The sequence below is a fragment of the Physeter macrocephalus genome, chromosome 8, assembly GCF_002837175.3.
Source record: "Physeter macrocephalus isolate SW-GA chromosome 8, ASM283717v5, whole genome shotgun sequence".
In the NCBI taxonomy this organism is placed as follows: Eukaryota; Metazoa; Chordata; class Mammalia; order Artiodactyla; family Physeteridae; genus Physeter; species Physeter macrocephalus.
In genome coordinates this window covers 119,337,083-119,357,380 of record NC_041221.1, presented here as the reverse complement: position 1 = coordinate 119,357,380, position 20,298 = coordinate 119,337,083, and the positions used below count along the sequence as shown (strand labels likewise).

The following is a 20,298-nucleotide window of genomic DNA, read 5'->3' as shown; positions in this document are numbered from 1 at the left end:
AAGGGAGTATGAGTTCTGTGTGTTTCTAGTACTTTAAGTCCTTAGCTCTTTTTTTGTATGTGTCTCCTGTTGAACAATTTTATAGAGAAAAGAAGATTCCCGGTCACTAACTCAATTAAAAACATTTCCCTGGATCAGAAATAGCAGGGAGTGGCACATTATTTCAGAAAGCACAGGGATGGGAGGGAATCCAGTTTTTCTCGGGAACTAAAGAGTTGCCTGAAGTCAACACCCAAAGTCTCTGTTCACTGAATAATAGTCCTAAGTGTGAGGTTCAGAATCTTGTTCAGGAAATCAGACCAGAAGAAAAACAGCAACAACTGGCTCTGAAATTTCCTGGAGATAAAAATGCCAGCTCTGATGAGGCGCGGCCACGTGTAATTCTGCCTGACAACCGTGTGACATGCGAGGCCCCGGCATGCCAAGGCATACACACGCAGCTGCATGCTAAAAGCAGTGACACAGTGGTCACACCAGGCCACCAAAGCACTGAGCTGGGCATCTCGTGCTCGATGGCTTTTGGTCAATTCCACTTTTCCTTGTTTCCTCTCCTCCCCTCCTTTTCTTCCTCCCCATCATATCCCAGCTCTTTCCAAAGGATTTAATTCCTGTAACTATTTTGTAGGGAGAAAGGGCTTTACTTGGCGACTTTTGGTTTACAGGATCGTTGGTGAACAATCAGTCTGTCTGGCAGGAAGGTACGCCCACAAATATTACAGGGAACCAACTGGCTCTGGGCACTTGTCCAAGCAGCTTCGTTTAAGGCATCAAGATCATAGAAACCCTTGGCTGAAATGTTAAAGAAAAACAGAGGAGAAAAAAAAGAAGAACAAAAAATAAAAGAAAAAGAAAATGGGAAAATGGATCAGTTTTCATTCTGGAGAACCATGCTCTACTTTTTACGGAAAGTATTTTCAGGAAATACCTGTTGACTGAGGCTTTTACACAAATCGTATTACTTTTGCCAAAAAAAAAAGTGCTGCTCAGTCTTTTAAGGGTTGAGAACCATTAGCTCTGAACTAGAGGTTTTGCAGTCCTCAGATTTTAAAAAGGGGAAGACATTGTTTTATGTGTTGTGATATGCATTCTTCACTAATTATTAACATCTTTGCTTACACATAATTATCTTGCAAATATAACTTTTGGCTTTCTTTCAGTTGACTCTAAATATAAGCTTACAAAAGGAAAAGAACATTTATTTGTATTTTCTTCTTCTGTAATCCTTCAGTGGAATGTTTTTAGAGGACATAACTGACAGCTGAGAGTGAATTTAAGATGAATTATATCCTAAAACTTTATCATGTCTTTATGGCTGTAAACTCAGAGATTCTTTAAGTAATTAAAATGAAGAATGCAAACAGAATAGTTCATCTGACGAAAAAAAGCGTCCTTACGAAAACAACAGAGGCAGATGAGAGATATATAATCTCCATTGGCAGAGCACAGGAAAAAAGGCATATGGGTTTATTTTAGAGAAACAGTGTGGGATTTAACTTTAATAAACCTTATTTAAATAGAATGGCTTTAGTACATTAAATTGACTATGTCTTAGAATTGCCCAAAATAGGTCCCCCCAAATGTAGCCAGGCATGCAAAAATATATCACATAGTTTTTAAAAAATTATTTTCACAGCATATATTTCTTCATTAAAGCCCAGACAATTCTCATATGACTTCTATCTAGTGGTTCACACAAACATAGCAAACCTTAGATTCTTTAACAAGCTTACTCATGTTCTTTTTCTTTTATTTTTTCTCCGTGGGAAATTAAACTCCAGCACAACAGGACAACCTAGTATTTCTCCCTTGGATAAAGGAAGTGTCACTTTCTATGCAGGATATGAATGTATATTTTGAGTGCTTTAAAAACAGTTAAAAAAGGAATGGCACTGACTTTCTCCTTACTCATATGAGTTTTAATATGGACTCAAAAATTCCAGAGTATTCACTGATTCACTCAGTTGAAGATGATTCATCACATTTCTAAAAGTTTTAGGGCTTGTACTTTGGATCTGGAGGAAGGGCTATTTGAATCCTATGACTACAGTAAGTCCATGGGATGGAAACGTTCATGGGAATTCTCTTTGCCTAGAGAGGAAGGGCACCTTCAGAAATAACAAAAGCATGGAGCCAAGAGAAAAATTGCAGAAAGTGCAATTATAGGACCTGCCTTTTCCATCTGTAGCCAGTAACAGAATGGCGAACACTCAAGGGCTTCCAAACCAGTCGTTTCTCTCACCTCTTCTAAAATTGTGATAAGCATGCTCAAGCAGAGAAAGTGATAAAGATCAGAAGTGAAGGAAATAGATTTTTGACACCAAATGAGAAATGATGGGAAGACAGTCTCAAAGAGGTGAACAATTTCTTTGTGGGCAAATGCTTTAATTTCAGTAGATGGATATTTTCATCTTGAGCTCTTTTCCCACGTTCATGCAGAGTCTTCCTTTAGGCAAGGACTGTGAATAGTTGGGTTCTAGCAGCCTTTAGAACTTTATCATGACAATCTAGATTCCACTCTGTGGATTGTCAAAAAAAAGTCTCTTTGGGTCACATCTCTAACAAGAGTGCTTTGGGCTAACTGATACTAAATGACCTCCAAGGTACCTTCCAGACATGTAAATCTATGGTTACATAAAGAAAATCAATTAATTGAATGATTCTTTTAAAATCAAGAATAGTTTTCCTTTGAGGGGAATCAGGAGATCAACTGAGAAAATGACAATGGCAGATGATGAGCAAGTCTGAGCTTGGAGGGCAAACACACTCTCTGAACTACTTCTTTCTCACCCTAAATGAGTAAGCATAAGGCTCTGTAATGCGACCACACGTGGCAGTTTATGAAGTTCCAGTGTCATATAGCCTGTGCAGTGTTTTACAAAGTATTCAGTGCAAAATTTTTAAAATCTGGACATTTCATATAGAAGTCTAGATTTCCAGTTTCTTTGGTATTATTTAAAGATATATCACAGTAAATTTAAGGCTAAATTTCTTAAGTGTAACACCAGCTGGAACTGGGTAGCAGCTGTCTCCTTTAGAAAGGCAGTGCTCTCCCACTCATTGTCCCCACCTTCCCTTTTTCCACACATGGACAAATTTATTCAATTGTGTATCCTGACTAGCAGACCCTATAAGCATTTCACTTTGGTACCCCTGCTCTTTGAACGCTAAAACACATTCATATTTAAAAACATGTTTCCAGATGTCCCCAAAGGTTTTTTAAGCTACAAAGTTTTAAAGATTTGTCTTTGATAATATATGAAAGTAACTTTTGGGAAATATAGCAAATACCAGTGAGTCCCTCTCCTTGTACGGCTTCCCAGGATATAGTATCTTTATGTCTCAGCATCTGAAGACAACACTTTGGTCAGGTATTCTGGAACTGTTTTTTTCTATTTGGCTGTAGCCAAGACAGTAAATGTTGCTGATTTCAGTTACTTGAACAAGTAATAAAAGAATACCTCTACTCTTTTAAGTTTAGAGAGAAAAGTCTTCCCTTATACACTCACGTCTTTTTTCCAAAAACTTACCAGTAATGGTCCTGACTTCTGGCTTTTTCGGTTCTGGTCTCCTTAGCTCTTTAGGCAACAAGTTGTTTTCATTATGCCATTTTTTCAGACATTGTGGCTCATGGATGAAAATTGATTTTGTTCCATATTCACGACCACAAATGTAGCAAGCAACTGTTGGTGGATGCCTTATCATTGTTGGCTGCAAGTAATACAAAATATCTGTTAGATAAAGTTCAGGTTTGGAAATTATACTTTTAAATTATAATACATTTAAATTAGCTAGAAAAATCAATAAATTTTTTAAAAAGTCTAACCATTCTGGTGAGTTTAACCTTTTTGGCAGTTAAAAGAATAAACTATACTACCTGAGTGATTGAGGTGGGGGGTAAGGATGTTGGTTTGGGAGGAGGACAGGAAATGAAGAAGAGCTAACCAGAATTTTACATATTGGTACTTTATAAAAGGTATTTTCTCAATGAATAGATAGTGATTGATTGTCTTCTGACTATTCTCCATGCTGGGAGAATACAAAGATAAATCAGGTATGAATCATCCTCTCAGTACATCAATATGCCTGAGGAATAAAGTAATTAATGTCCTAACTGGCACAGAGAGAGTTTTTAACAGACACTGTTGTGCCCTCTCACATTCCTTCATGTATAAAATTTCTGCTGCACCTGCGAGTCTCTGCCTTTTTTGATCTGCTGTAGACTCCACTTATAGGCAGGACAACTAATCAATTACACATGGGAGTTGGTGGATAAAGACCCAGCTTGCTCACTTAGGCTGTTTCCATACAGTCCTCCAGAAGTCCTCAGTGGGACTGTATCACAGTTACTCATTAACACACTATGTAGACTTCCTTCTTTTCCCTGTCTCTCCTCGCACTACTTTTACTGGGGTTCCTGGGATCACCACCCCCCAGACTACTTGAACTCAAATCCTTTTCTTAACGTTTGTTTCTGGGAGAACCAAATCTAAGGAAGAGTTAAGGATATAACCCTTCTGTCTAGGATATAGAACATTACAAGAAACATTTCTCCCACCTAAACAATGAGAACAAATCAGATAGCCTGCAGAAACATAATTTTTTAGTCTATTAGATACTCATAGTTGCAAGGTAAACTAATGAACTAAAAGGACTGCCTCAGTTTGAGGGTGGATGAGCAGAAACAAGAGAAAAACTCCCACCTTCCAACTTTACATGAATTAGAAACAACATTTGTCTGCCATGGAGATAAGGGCAAGACAGCTGAGTGTGAATCATTCAGAGGTGCAACATACAGATCCTGTCTATAGAAACTTTCTCACCCACTGGGTCTTGCACCTAGTAACAGAGGGTGACAGTCCAACACTGGAGAGAGTCAGGAGCTTTGAGAGAAATGCTCACCAATTCAGGAACATAGGGCCTGACTAAATGTGATGGTAAAGCTGGAGAATTAGGCCATGTGCTAGTCCCAGATAAGAGCAGTATACTGCTGGGGAGGCATGGGAGCACTAAGAGGGAACCCTCCCTCTGTTGCAGGCATGTAGAGTCCACAGGAGTCTAAAGGTGTAGTAGTAGAACTAGGAGGAGACCTTTGGCTCCAGGCCTTACACTAAGTACAAAGCAGGGGCAGTTTACCAAGGAGGAATTTAAAGCCTATAATGCAATGAACGTAACTAAAAATGACATATCTGAGAAGCTCAGAGAAATCCGAGCAAGGTAAACAAAAAAACAGAACTAGATATATACTAGTAAAACTGCTAAAAACCAAAGATAAGCTTGAAAGCTCTCAAACAGAAACAATACATACAAGGGAATAAGGAAACGATAAGAATTTCAAGTGACTTCTCATCAGAAAAAAAAAAAAAATGAAGAACAGGAAACAAGAGAATGACATTTAAAAAATGTTTAAAGGGAAAAATTATCAAGTCATTTCAAAATTCCATAGTCAGTAAGAATATCTTTCAAAAATGAAGGTGAAATAAACACATTTTTTTTTTTTGGCTGCACTGTGTGGCATGTGGAACTTCCCTGACCAGGGATCCAACCCATGCCCCCTGCAGTGGAAGCACAGAGTCTTAATCACTGGACGACCAGGGAAGTCCTAAAGACATCTTTATCTAGACAAAAGTTGAAAGAATTTCCTCAGCAGAGTTGATTTACAAGAAATGTTAAAAGACATTATAAATGCTGAAGGAAAATATCAGCTAGAAATCTGGTTCTGCAAGAAGGAATGGAAAAACACTATAAAATGCAAATAGGTCAATAAATTAAAACACTTTTAAAAAATGTTTCTAATTTTTGTACATATATATGACAAAATCACTTTAGACCATGGGTTCTTTAAAGAAAAATAATAACAAAAGAAAATGGAGTTTATATTCTCTAATGTGTAAAGTTACAGTAAATAAGAGCATAAATTGTAGGGACTAAAAACTGGAAATAGATTGTCATAGAATTCTTAGATTTTTCTTCAAATAATTTTTAAACATAGAATGTGATGTGCTAAAGATGCATGTTTTAGTCTCTGTAATAACCACTAAAGTACAAAGTCATGCCAAGAGGAATAACTAAAAGGTCAATGAGAAGAGAGAATATTTTTTAAAAATTCATGAGTTAACCATCCTTGAAAGAAAGATAGGAAAAGAAGAACAGAGGATTAAAAGAAAATGCAGGGAAAGGACCTTCAAGATGGTGGAGGAGTATGACGTGGAGATCACCTTCCTCCTCACAAATACATCAAAAATACATCTACATGTGGAACAACTCATACAGAACACCTACTGAATTCTGGCAGAAGAAATCAGACTTCCCAAAAGGCAAGAAGCTCCCCATGTACATGGCTGTGTGGCTGACAGGGTCTTGGTATTCCGGCCAGGTGTCAGGCCTGAGCCCCTGAGGTGGGGAAGCCAAGTTCAGGACACTGGTCCACCAGAGACCTCCTAGCCCCTTGTAATGTCAATTGGCGAGAGCTCTCCCAGAGATCTCCATCTCAACGCTAAGACCCAACTCCACTCAATGACCAGCAAGCTCCCGTGCTGGACACCCCATGCCAAACAACTAGCAAGACAGGAACACAACCTCACCCATTAGCAGAGAGGCTGCCTAAAATCATAATAAGTTCACAGACAGCCTAAAACACACCACCGGACGTGGTCTGGCCCACCAGAAAGACAAGATCCAGCCTCATCCACCAGAACACATGCACCAGTACCGTCCACCAGGAAGCCTACAAAACCCACTGAAGCAACCTTATCCCCTGGGAGGAGACACCCAAAACAACGGGAACTACGAACCTGTAGCATATGAAAAGGAGACCCCGAACACAGTAAGCTAAGCAAAAAGAGAAGATAGAAAAACACAGAGCAGATGAAAGAGCAAGGTAAAAACCCACCAGACCAAACAAATGAAGAGAAAATGGGCAGTTTACCTGAAAAAGAATTCAGAGTAATGATAGTAAGGATGAGCCAAAATCTTGGAAATAGAATGGAGAAAATACAAGAAACGTTTAACAAGGACCTAGAAGAACTAATGAGCAAACAAACAATGATGAACAACACAATAAATGAAATTAAAAATTATCTAGAAGGAATCAATAGCAGAATAACTGAGGCAGAAGAACGGATAAGTGACCTGGAAGATAAAATAGTGGAAATAACTACCACAGAGCAGAATAAAGAAAAAAGAATGAAAAGAATTGAGGACAGTCTCAGTGATCTCTGGGACAATATTAAACACACCAACATTCGATTTATAGGGGTCCCAGAAGAAGGAGAGAAAAAGAAAGGGAGTGAGAAAATATTTGAAGAGATTATACTTGAAAACTTTCCTAATATGGGAAAGGAAATCGTCAGTCAAGTCCAGGAAGCACAGAGAGTCCCATCCAGGATAAATCCAAGGAGAAACATGCCAAGACACATATTAATCAAGCTATCAAAAATTAAATACAAAGAAAAAATATTAAAAACAGCAAGGGAAAAACAACAAATAACATATAAGGGAATCCCCATAAGGTGATCCCCAACAGCTGATCTTTCAGCAGAAACTCTGCAAGCCAGAAGGGAGTGGCAGGACATATTTAAAGTGATGAAAGAGAAAAATCTACAACCAAGGTGACTCTACCAAGCAAGGATCTCATTCAGATTCCACGGAAAAATTAAAACCTTTACAGAGAAGCAAAAGCTAAGAGAATTCAGCACCACCAAACCAGCTTTACAACAAATGCTAAAGGATCTTCTCTAGGCTGGAAACACAAGAGAAGGAAAATACCTACAAAAACAAACCCAAAACAATTAAGAAAATGGTAATAGGAACATACATTTGGATAATTACCTTAAGTGCAAATGGATTAAGTGCTCCAACCAAAAGACATAAACTGGATGAATGGATACAAAAACAAGACCAGTATATATGCTGTCTACAAGAGACCCGCTTCAGACCTAGGGACACATACAGACTGAAAGTGAGGGGATCGAAAAAGATATTCCATGCAAATGGAAATCAAAAGAAAGCTGAAGTAGCAATTCTCATATCAGACAAAATAGACTTTAAAAGAAAGACTATTACAGGAGACAAAGAAGGACACTACGTGATGATCCAGGAATCAATCCAAGAAGAAGATATAACAATTGTAAATATTTATGCACCCAACAAAGGAGCACCTCCATACATAAGGCAAATGCTAACAGCCATAAAAGGGGTAATCAACAGTAACACAATCATAGTAGGGGACTTTAACACCCCACTTTCACCAATGGACAGATCATCCAAAATGAAAATAAGGAAACACAAGCTTCAAATGATATATTAACAAGATGAGTTTAATTGATATTTATAGGACATTCCATCCAAAAACAACAGAATACATTTTCTTCTCAAGTGCTCATGGAACATTCTCCAGGATAGATCATATCTTGGGTCACAAATCAAGCCTTGGTAAATTTAAGAACATTGAGCTTGTATCAAGTATCTTTTCCGACCACAGTGCTATGACACTAGGAATCAATTACAGGAAAAAAAACTGTAAAAAATACAAACACATGGAGGCTAACAAATACACTACTAAATAACAAGAGATCACTGAAGAAATCAAAGAGGAAATTAAAAAATACCTACAAATAAATGACAATGAAAACACAACGACTCAAAACCTGGGATGGGATGCAGCAAAAGCAGTTCTAAGAGGGAAGTTTATAGCAATACAATCTCACCTCAAGAAACAAGAAACATCTCAAATAAACAACCTAACCTTACACTTAAAGCAATTAGAGAAAGAAGAACAAAAAAACCTCGAAGTTAGAAGAAGGAAAGAAATCATAAAGATCAGATCAGAAATAAATGAAAAATAAATGAAGGAAATAATAGCAAAGATCAATAAAACTAAAATCTGGTTTTGAGGACATTAAAAAAATTGATAAACCATTAGCCAGGCTCACCAAGAAAAAAAGGGAAAAAACTTAAATCAATAGAATTAGAAATGAAAAAGAAGCAACAACTGACAGTGCAGAAATACAAAGGTTCATGAGAGATAACTACAAGCAACTGTATGCCAATAAAGTGGAAAACCTGGAAGAAATGGACAAATTCTTAGAAAAACACCTTCCGAGACTGAACCAGGAAGAAATAGAAAATATAAACAGACCAATCACAAGCACTGAAATTGAAATTGTGGTTAAAAAACTTCCAACAAACAAAAGCCCAGGACCAGATGGCTTCACAGTTGAATTCTATCAAACATTTAGAGAAGAGCTAACACCTATCTTTCTCAAATTCTTTCAAAAGTTTGGAGGAACACTCCCAAACTCATTCTATGAGGCCACCATCACCCTGATACCAAAACCAGACAAAGATGTCACAAAAAATGAAAACTATAGGCCAATATCTCTGATGGACATAGATGCAAAAATCCTCAAAAAAATACTAGCAAACAGAATCCAACAGACATTAAAAGGATCATACACCATGATCAAGTGGGGTTTATCCCAGGAATGCAAGGATTCTTCAATATATGCAAATCAATCAGTGTGATACACCATATTGACAAACAGAAGAATAAAATCTATAAGATCATCTCAACAGATGCAGAAAAAGCGTTCAACAAAATTCAACACCCATTTATGATAAAAACTCGCCAGAAAGTAGGCACAGAGGGAACTTACCTCAACATAATAAAGGCCATATATGACAAACCCACCGCCAACATTGTTCTCAATGGTGAAAAACTGAAACCATTTTCCCTAAGATCAGGAACAAGACAAGGTTACCTACCCTCACCAGTATTATTCAGCATAGTTTTGAAACTTTTAGCCAGAGCAATCAGAGAAGAAAAATAAATAAAAAGATTCCAAATCAGTAAAGAAGAAGTAAAGCTGTCACTGTTTGCAGATGACATGATACCATACACAGAGAATCCTGAAGATGCTATCAGAAAACTACTAGAGCTAATCAGCGAATTTGGTAAAGTAACAGGACACAGAATTAATGCACAGAAATCTCTTGCATTCCTATACACTATTTGAAAGAGAAATTAAGGAACCACTCCCATTTACCATTGCAACAAAAAGAATAAAATACCTAGGAAAAAACCTACCTAAGGAGACAAAAGACCTGTATGCAGAAAAGTATAAGACACTGATGAAAGAAATTAGAGATGATACAAACAGATAGAGAGATATACCATGTTCTTGGATTGGAAGAATCAACATTGTGAAAATGATTATACTACCCAAAGCAATCTACAGATTCAACACAATCCCTATCAAATTACCAATGGCATTTTTCACAGAAGTAGAACAAAAAATTGCACAATTTGTATGGAAACACAAAAGACCCCGAATAGCCATGCAATCTAGAGAAAGAAAAACTGAGCTGGAGGAACCAGGCTCCCTGACTTCAGACTATACTTCAAAGCTACAATAATCACGACACTATAGTACTGGCACAAAAACAGAAATATCATTCAATGAAACAGGATATAAAGCCCAGAGATCAGCCATGCACATATGGTCACCTTATCTTTGATAAAGACAAGAATATACAATGGAGAAAAGACAGTCTCTTCAATAAGCGGTGCTGGGAAAACTGGACAGCTACATGTAAGAGAATGAAATTAGAACACTCCCTAACACCATACACAAAAATAAACTTAAAATGGATTAAAGACCTAGATCTAAGGCCAGGTACTATAAAACTCTTAGAGGAAAGCATAGGCAGAACACTCTATGGCATAAATCACAGCAAGATCCGTTTTGACCCACCTCCTAGAGAAATGGAAATAAAAATAAAAATAAATAAATGGGACCTAATGAAACTTAAAAGCTTTGGAACAGCAAAGGAAACCATAAGCAAGACAAAAAGACAACACTTAGAATGGGAGAAAATATTTGCTAATGAAGCAACTGACAAAGGATTAATCTACAAAATATACAAGCAGCACATGCAGCTCAATACCAAAAAAACAAACAACCCAATCCACAAATGGGCAGAAGACCTAAATAGACATTTCTCCAAAGAAGATATACAAAAAGCTAAAAATACAACTACCATACGACCCAGCAATCCCACTACTGGGCATATTCCCTGAAAAAAACATAATTCAAAAAGCGTCATGTACCACAGTGTTCTTTACAGCTCTATTTACAATAGCTAGGATATGGAAGCAACCTAAGTGTCCATTGACAGATGCATGGATAAAGAAGATGTGGCACATATATACAATGGAATATTACTCAGCCATAAAAAGAAACGAAATGGAGTTATTTGTAGTGAAGTGGATGGACCTAGAGTCTGTCATACAGAGTGAAGTAAGCCAGAAAGAGAAAAACAAATACCATATGCTAACACATATATATGGAATTTAAAAAAAAAGATAAAAATAGGTTCTGAAGAACCTAGGGGGCAGGAAAGGAATAAAGACGCAAATGTAGAGAATGGACTTGAGGACACGGGGAGGGGGAAGGGTGATCTGGAATGAAGTGAGAGAGTGGCATGGATATATATACACTACCAAATGTAAAATAGATAGCTAGTGGGAAGTAGCCACATAGCATAGGGAGGTCAACTCAGTGCTTTGTGTCCACCTAGAGGGGTGTGATAGGGAGGGTGTGAGGTAGACGCAAGAGGGAGTGTATATGGGGATATATGTATATGTATAGCTGACTCAGTTTGTTATACAGCAGAAACTAATACACCATTGTAAAGCAATTATACTCCAACAAAGATGTTAAAAAAATAAAACCCCACAGTGAGGTACCACACCTTACACCGTTCAAAATGGCCATCATTAAAAAGCCTACAAATAACAAATGCTGAAGAGGGTGTGGAGAATAGGAACCCTCCGACCCTGTTGGTGGGAATGTAAATTGGTGCAGCCACTATGGAGAACAGTATGGAGGTTCCTCAAAAAACTAAAAATATAGTTGCCATATGATCCATCAATCCCACTCCTGGTCATATATCCAGAAAAAAACCTCCATAATTTGAAAAGATACATGCACCCCTATGTTCATAATAGCACTGTTTTCAATAGCCAAGACACAGAAACTACCTTATTGTCCATTGACAGAAGAATGGATAAAGAAGATGTGGTATATATACATATATATATATATATACATACACACACTTGCATGCACATGCGCACACACACACACACACACACACACACACACACACAATGGAATATTACTCAGCCATAAAGAAGAATGAAATAATGCCATTTGCAGCAACATGGACGGACCTAGAGATTATTGTAGTAAGCGAAGTAAGTCCGAAAGAGGAAGACAAATACCATATGATATCACTTATACGAGGAATCTAAAATACAACACAAATGACCTTATCTACGAAACAGAAACAGACTCACAGACATAGAGAACAGACTTGTGTTTGCCAAGGGGAAGAGGGGGTAGAGGAGGGAGGGGTTTGGAGTTTGGGATTAGCAGATGCAAATTATTATATATAGGATGGATAAACAACAAGTTCCTGCTGTATAACACACTATATTCAGTATCCTTTGATAAACCATAGTGGAAAAGGATATGAAAAATAATATATATGTATAACTAAATCACTTTGCTATACAGCAGACATTAACACATTATAAATCAACTATACTTCAATATAATTTTTAAAAATAAAATAAAACTGAAAAAAATTAAAAAATTTTTAAAAAGAAAAATAAAGGCAGGAGGAACAAGTATGATTAAAACACCAAGGTGGTAGACTTTATTCTATGTATATTTATAATTGGGGTAAATATAAATGGACCAAAGAACACAATTAAAAGGCATGGATTGACAGGCTAGATTAAAAAAAAAAGCAAGACCCAATTATATGTTGCTTATAAGAAACACATTTTACGAACATAAAGACACAAACTGATTACAAGTAAAAGGAAGGGAAAAAATTCATATAAACATGAAGCCAAAGAAAATAGTATGGCTATATTATTAAAATGTAATTAAATTCAGAGGTTGGAAATGTTTCTTCCAGTTGTAAAGATCAGGGAAAGCTTTAAGGAGGTAGCATTTGAAGAATGGGTAAAATTTAGACCACAAGGGCTGGGAAGGATGGAGAAAGATTTTGGAGGCTGAGCAAAGACAGCATGAGCAAAGCCCCATGGACAGGAATCTGAAGGTTAGTACAGAGAATAGCAAATAATTCAGCTTGCCTGATGCTCAGTGTAGCACTGAGAACTAGAATCAAATAGGTAGGCGGTGGCCATGCTGTGAACAGCCATGAATGCCGGGCTAAGATCTGGATTTTGTTTTGTAAGCGATAGGAAGCTGTTAGGCAGGGAAATAACCTATAACTTCACTGCAGGAAAGTCTGTTTGGCTGTATATAAAAGGAGTAGCAGGGCAGCGTATCTTTGAGAGTTTGAGCATTCATGGCTCTGAGGGGTAAGTAAATCATGGGTCCAAGAGAACAGCAATGTATTATTCTAAATAACAGGGAAGATGGTGATGTCACTTACAGAAAGGGAGAAATCTGGAAAGACAGGTTGGGGAAGGAGCAAAACAGGATTCTGTTCTGGACCTGTTGAGTTTGATGTATTAGTAGAATTTAAACACAAATTAGTCCCGGCAAAATAAAAAACAGAGGCCTGTAATTCAGGATTAGTGGGATTCAGAACTGTTTGCACAGAAAAGAGGTTTAAAACCACAAAAATTCTAGAAGAGGCATATATAGAGAGTGTATGGAGAAAAATTCCAGGAGAATATCTACAATAAGGAGATTGAGCAAGGGAAATTGCAGCCTAAAAAGATAAAGGTTCAAGTTTGAAGTTAAAGAAACTTGGGCATGGAGAGAAAAAGACTCCCTTCAGAATTCTGGAAACACTTCTGGTTCCAGAAAGTTGGTGTCATCAACTCTGTCAAATGCTACAGAGAGTAATGCGTAGCTGAGGAATGCAGGTAGATCTGGTTACCAGTAGGTTATAAGCCAGTGACTTTAGATAGTTTAGTTCCAAAGGAGTGATAAGAATAAAAACTAAATTGTTAGGAGTTAAAGATTAGGTCAAGAAGAAGAGGAATACACTTTCCAAGAGTTTGCAGAAAGAAAATTTGAGAGATAAGTAGAGTTAAGAAAGATTTGTTTTTTTGCTGTTTTGGGGATAGGAGTGTTTGGGATGGAGAATAAGAAACTGTAGGCCTGGGAATTCCCGGGCAGTCCAGTGGTTAGGACTCCTAGCCTCCACTGCCGAGGGCCTGGGTTCAATCCCTGACTGGGGAACTAAGATAAGAGAAAAGGGATAATCAATAGAAAAAGGTCTCTGAGGAGGCAAGACAAGATGGGGTCAAGGGTGTATCTGGAAATGGGAAGGGGAAAAGGAAGAAAAATAAAATAGGTGGAGTTAGAGAAAGATTATTGTAGAGAAGCGAGGCACTAGTGAAGCTAATATAAAATGAATTTAGTCTTCTAAATATGAGGCAAAGTGATCTTTAGAGAATGAAGAGATTCTGATTCTGGGAAATAGAATAGTGAAGAATACTGAGATTAAGCACTGTGGGAAATAGTGATTCAATTAGGGAAGAATACTCACAGAATAATGGAAAAGGCCCAGTTAAGTTGAGCTGCAAGAAATTGCAGTGGAATTAAATGACCTTTTTCAATATTTCTGAAGTAGCACTGGGGTGGCATGAAAGCAGAACCAAATTAAGTTGGTCATGTGGTCTCCACTGGGGAAATAAAACATGGTGAAATGTGTGCATGTTTTAGAATCAGCTTGCTTTTAACTAAGACTATTAGGGGTTACATCTGCAGTGGAAAAAGCACAGGGCAAGATCAAAATCAGAAGGAAACAGTTTTATGATTTCTGCATGCCCCAGCAGAAATAACAGATTCTAGATGAGTAAATCCACAATTAATGCAGACCAAGCAAAATGGAAAGTGGAGTTACTTTCGGGATGAGCCAAGTCTTTAAAAAAGCACATTGTTTGAGGAAAAATATTTTTATTCTATTTTTCTATACTGACCTATGTTAATATACTACCTTAATCAAGATAATGAAATAGTTCTTTAGCCTTCCTTCTTATTAGCCATGTAGCAAAGTCTAACACTTGAAAAGTGACTTTATAAATATTTAGGGAATTCAAGACCTAAGAGAAAGAGTAAAGCAGAAGTAATAATCTTCAAAGTATCCAAAAGTTCCTTTTATTTTTACGTTTATTTACTTGAAAGATTAATTAGATGCACGTTTTTGAAGTTTGAAAGTAAGTTATTCTTTTTACTTTGAGAATAATGAATTTCTTAAAGCTCTGTATGGAAAGTATGAGCCAAATGTAGTATTTAACCAAGCATGTAAGCAAAATAATTCGTATGGGTCATAAATGAAGACATTCATGTCACATTGTCATACGGCTTCTTCTGGAAGGAAAAATTAGAAGAAAATAGGCAGACACAGAGGCTAGAAGACAGGCACAAAATAACTTACAGGGATGTGGGAGAAAATTAATACCATAAAAAGGCTGATATTCTATATTATATTTTCCAAAGCCTGCCCCATGCTCTATATTTGTGGGTGAACTGCAGTTGAACTTGCAACATACTCCATATTCTTAGGTTTTGAGCATCTCGCTCCTAAGCCACGCTCTAGGGAAGTGCAAGCAACCCAGACACACAGCTGAAGAGAAAAATGCATCCCCATGGGTCTGAACAGAGATAAGAGAACCTCTTTTATTGTTCATTAATTTCACAACTGTCAGTCTGAAACTTCCAGAGAAAGCTGAACAGTCTCCAACTTGTGGTTATGGCCACTGCCAAGGTTTTACTCTTTAGCCTTTTCAGTGTTTTCAGATGGAAGTGGATGAGTGGGGGATGGAGAGGAGGAACAGGAAGAAGAGACCATATTCCAGGTTGAAAGGGTAGACGGCCGCTTCTTGGCTAGTGTGCTACTGGGACTCACATAACTGAGCAAGGCCGGGTGGCGGAAGGTGTGCCCAGGGGGCTTGTCTACACGGGGCCTGCCAGGGCAAACCAACTCTAGGAAGTATAATCAAAGGAGGGCAAAGAGGAAGCCAGTCAGTCTAAAGTTTCTGCAAAGCAAAGGATTAGAGCAACAGTTTTGATCTACATAAGCACTACTTCTGATGTGAACTGTTTTAGGGGGGCAGCTAAATGCCCCTACACAGCAAGTTTATTAGGGCTTATCACATTTTGCCCTTGTTCTTTCAGTTTCCTGGGAAAGTCTGTTTAGGTTGGATGTAGCCAGAGGCACTTGAACACTTCAGGGGAAGTTTTCATATGTGTATATTTCTTTCAAGTTGAATCCACTAACTTTCATATGTTTTCAATCATTTTTCTGGCCACCATTGGAATTATTATTCTATTTTCCACGCAGCATTTTTTTTTCTTTCTGTTAATGTCTCTTCTTTGTCAGGAATGCCTCATGTTCAATCTTTTAGGCCAGGACTGTGCAATGCAAAGGGAAGTGGACATTTAACAACTTTTCTCCTAATCAGTGTAGATGACCTGTCATCCATCCATTCTTTTTTACAATTTGTAATATCACCATTGAATCAAAGGGGAAAGAATAAGGACCAAGGAAAGAGGGTGGTTTAGTGGAGAACCTTAAGAGAGGTGTTGATTGAAGAGGAATGGACATAGTTCCAGAAAACCTAGACTAGGATACCTATTTCTAATAGCTTCAGATAGCTTTTGATGACCTCCAAGTGCTCAGGAGGAAAGAAAACCACAGTGAACCACACAACTCAATAAGTAACAGAGCTTATAGAAGGAAGTATAGTAATTGGTCAGAAGGAAAAGATATTCCTAACATTAAATACTATTGCATGAACCTTAATGAAAGAGACATTAAAAATTAAGGGGAAGTTACGACTAGTACATTTGGTCATTTCTTATATTAATCCCACAATAAATACTAAGTAATAATAGTGTGAAATTATAGTTGTGTGATATTATTTATAGGAGACTTAGGAGAACATGCTCCAGTGATGTAGCTTTTGGGAGCTATGTTGTGAAATATCAATTAGTAATATATATGGAGCCATAAGCCCCTTTGAAAATTTAATGGTTGCAATGGCCATCTCCTCAGAAAAATGCACATGTACAGAGAACTGTGGATATGATTTGGAATGATTGGGGGACTCCCTAAAACCCATCCATTAACCCCAGGAAGTGAGATGTTGGGCCTTTAGTTAGAGCCAAACCTTTTCTTTCAAATAGATGCTCCTTTGTGTAAGGAGCCATTTGGCACCATTTAAATGCCTCTAAAAGTACTGAACTGAAGCCTGCAAGAACTTATGAAATATACCACCTCTGGCTTTAGGAAGACCTTAAGTTCTGCTTTGTGTAAAACAGTCCCTAATGTACCTGTTGTCTTGACTAAGTATTAATAGTTCCTTCTTTTACTCTCTAAAAAGTCCCCGTTTAGTCAATAAATTACACACTTTTGAAAAACATCAATCCATAAAATATAAGCTATCAAGAGATGAAACAAAAACAGCAAACAAAAAAAAGCTCAGAAATATTGAAGCTGTAATCCATATGGAGATATACAGTGAATTCACAAAAAGTGAATTCACAAATAACTAGATGGGATTGTAGGGTATGAGCCATCTTATGTTGAAAAGTGACAGCCAAAAAGATGATTTGGGAGATGGATGGACTGAACCATCCCCTTGGGTCCTGTGTCACCCACTGTGGCTGGACTGACAAATCATCATAAGAATGGCAATGAATCCATTTAAACACAGATCTAAGGTAAAATGACTATAGAAATTATGGTTAGTGAAGAGAATAGAAAAGCAACACACCTTGACAAATAAAAATACCTTACTTACAAAAATTGTCCACAGAAGGAGAGGTAGGTACAAGGATGTTAATGGTACTAAATTCTCCACCTTTCATGGCAAACAGTCAATTAAAGAAGTATAAAATTGAAACATGGAGTTAAAATTTTTTTCATATTCTTTAATGACATATCTTTGTTTTTTAGCATTAGTGGGTCCTTTAAAAACTAACTTTCTTTTAGTGAAGAAATATTTTTCTGAAGTTCAGCAATTTCATCAGTTTCACTTTGGTTTCTTTTTGTTGAATTCAAGTAAAATTAAATATATTACCGCTATCAATAATAACTTGAATGTGATTACCTCATTTCTATGAAAACCTGCATGTCTATTTATTTATATGTTATTTACATAGATGTCTGGAATGATACTCACTAAGGTCAAACTAACCTGGGGTAACTGTTATGCTAATTTTATACTTTTTATAACAGCTTGAACTTTTGTAACGAACTTGTGTCATTTTTATAAGAATAATAAAGTAATAAAAAAGAATGTCAACTCCCGAGTCAAAACCTAAGCAGAGATTAGGTAATAAAATCAGTCCTAAAAGGAAAAATCAAGTGGAGCCCCAATTACTTTCTGAAAATTCCTTAAATAACTGGTAAAAGATGATATTCAAGGTATTGTATATAATACAGTTTAGTAATGCAACCAATTAGTAACTGGAATTAAAATAACATTAAGAATGAATACACCTTTGCATAGCATAAAAGTACAATGCAAAATGAAAATATTGACAATATCTTAAATTACCTTATTCCAATACTATTTTATTTTGTCAATGGTTTATAGTTGAAAATATATTAGTTAAGTGCTTGCATGATGTAACTCAACTGAAGTCCTAGAATTCAGCTCTATTACTTTAAAAAGCAGTAACAAAGGCCTGGAAAAATAATCTGAGGACAGGATTTAGCACGAGTCTGTTTCCACCATAAGATGATCTAAGTATAGCTCTTCCTAATATTTTCATTTTATTCAGGCTTGTTTCCCTAGCTTGGCTGCATTCACCAAAAAGTGAATTCACAAATAACTAGATGGGATTGTAGGGTATGAGCCATCTTATGTTGAAAAGTGACAGCCAAAAAGATGATTTGGGAGATGGATGGACTGAACCATCCCCTTGGGTCCTGTGTCACCCACTGCAAAAAGTGAATTCACAAATAACTAGATGGGATTGTAGGGTATGAGCCATCTTATGTTGAAAAGTGACAGCCAAAAAGATGATTTGGGAGATGGATGGACTGAACCATCCCCTTGGGTCCTGTGTCACCCACTGTGGCTGGACTGACAAATCATCATATAATATTCAGCCTCCCAACTGCTTCCTCACCCTGTGCACTTGACTAAGTTTTGCACAAACTTGGCTGGTCTGATTTGATATAAGGAATTTCTGTGGTTCTCTATGACTACAGAATAAAGTCCAAACACTTCAGACTGATTTCATTCAGGCCCAGCCTAAGTCCCATGAAACATGTCTGCTAGCCACACCAAACTCAACATTATTCCCCAAGGTAGAGGCCACAGTCCTCTATTTTATTGTCTCCATGGATTTATTCATCTGCTCCTTCCAACAACAAGCATTTAAATTGAGTATACACCTTCACCCTGACGGAGGTTATGGGGAACCCCAATACTTAGCTTTCCTTAGTAATGGAGACAAGCATGTAAACTAAAAAGAAGGCAAAATTTATGTGTCATGATACAGAAACAGAGTGCTATAGGAGCCTGAAGTAGGAAGAAAGGGAAGATCTTGACCAGAAACCAGTGAAGAGGGTGATAATTGAAATGGGTTTGTTGAATGGGTAGAATTGTACTGATGTGTGCAGAACTCCCTCAAACAAATTGCCCAACAACATGACTTATTCAAAAACTGCTTAAGACTACTGTAGTATGTTAACATGAAAGTTTTAAAGTCCATAGTGGAATAACTGACCAGAGGAAGTGTGAAAACAGGAATCAGGCTATGCAATACAGGACTAAAACATGAGTATCAGACCTCAAGAATGCAGTCAAAGATCAGCACCTTTTCTAGGTCTCCCTGGCTTCCCACCTTGGTTCTGACCCCAGACTCCATCCTCCTGTCATTAGAAGGTGGCCATGCTTCAGTAGCTGGGGAGGGATTTGACAGACAGTACTATAAGCAAGTACTTCCTACACCAAGAGAGCTACCTTGGCCATGTGAAGGCATTGTATTATTTGGGAGTCAGGCAGAGACTGGGTAATGAAAAACAGTAATGGAAACTGTCTTGACTGTGTTGAGACCTGAGTTCAAAGATGAGGACCTTTGAGACAGAATCAGATCAAGGAATGGGCCAGATGAGGCAATTTATACTTTTCACATATTAAAACATCTTGGGGGCTTCCCTGGTGGCGCAGTGGTTGCGCGTCCGCCTGCCAATGCAGGGGAACCGAGCTCGCGCCCCGGTCTGGGAGGATCCCACGTGCCGCGGAGCGGCTGGGCCCGTGAGCCATGGCCGCTGAGCCTGCGCGTCCGG

At 37.6% G+C, this 20,298-nt stretch overlaps 1 protein-coding gene across 1 annotated transcript in view; it reads right to left on the bottom strand.

Annotated features, from left to right (window-relative positions):
* Nucleotides 1-20,298, bottom strand: part of LOC102993245 (zinc finger protein 474-like) — a 131,427-nt gene that overhangs the window by 3,828 nt on the left and 107,301 nt on the right. Inside the window, exons 8-9 of the mRNA XM_055086729.1 lie at nt 3,528-3,708; nt 642-789 (exon numbers count right to left, since the gene is read on the bottom strand). Of these exons, the coding sequence (XP_054942704.1) occupies nt 642-789; nt 3,528-3,708 (329 nt within the window). The remainder of the gene's footprint in view (nt 1-641; nt 790-3,527; nt 3,709-20,298) is intronic.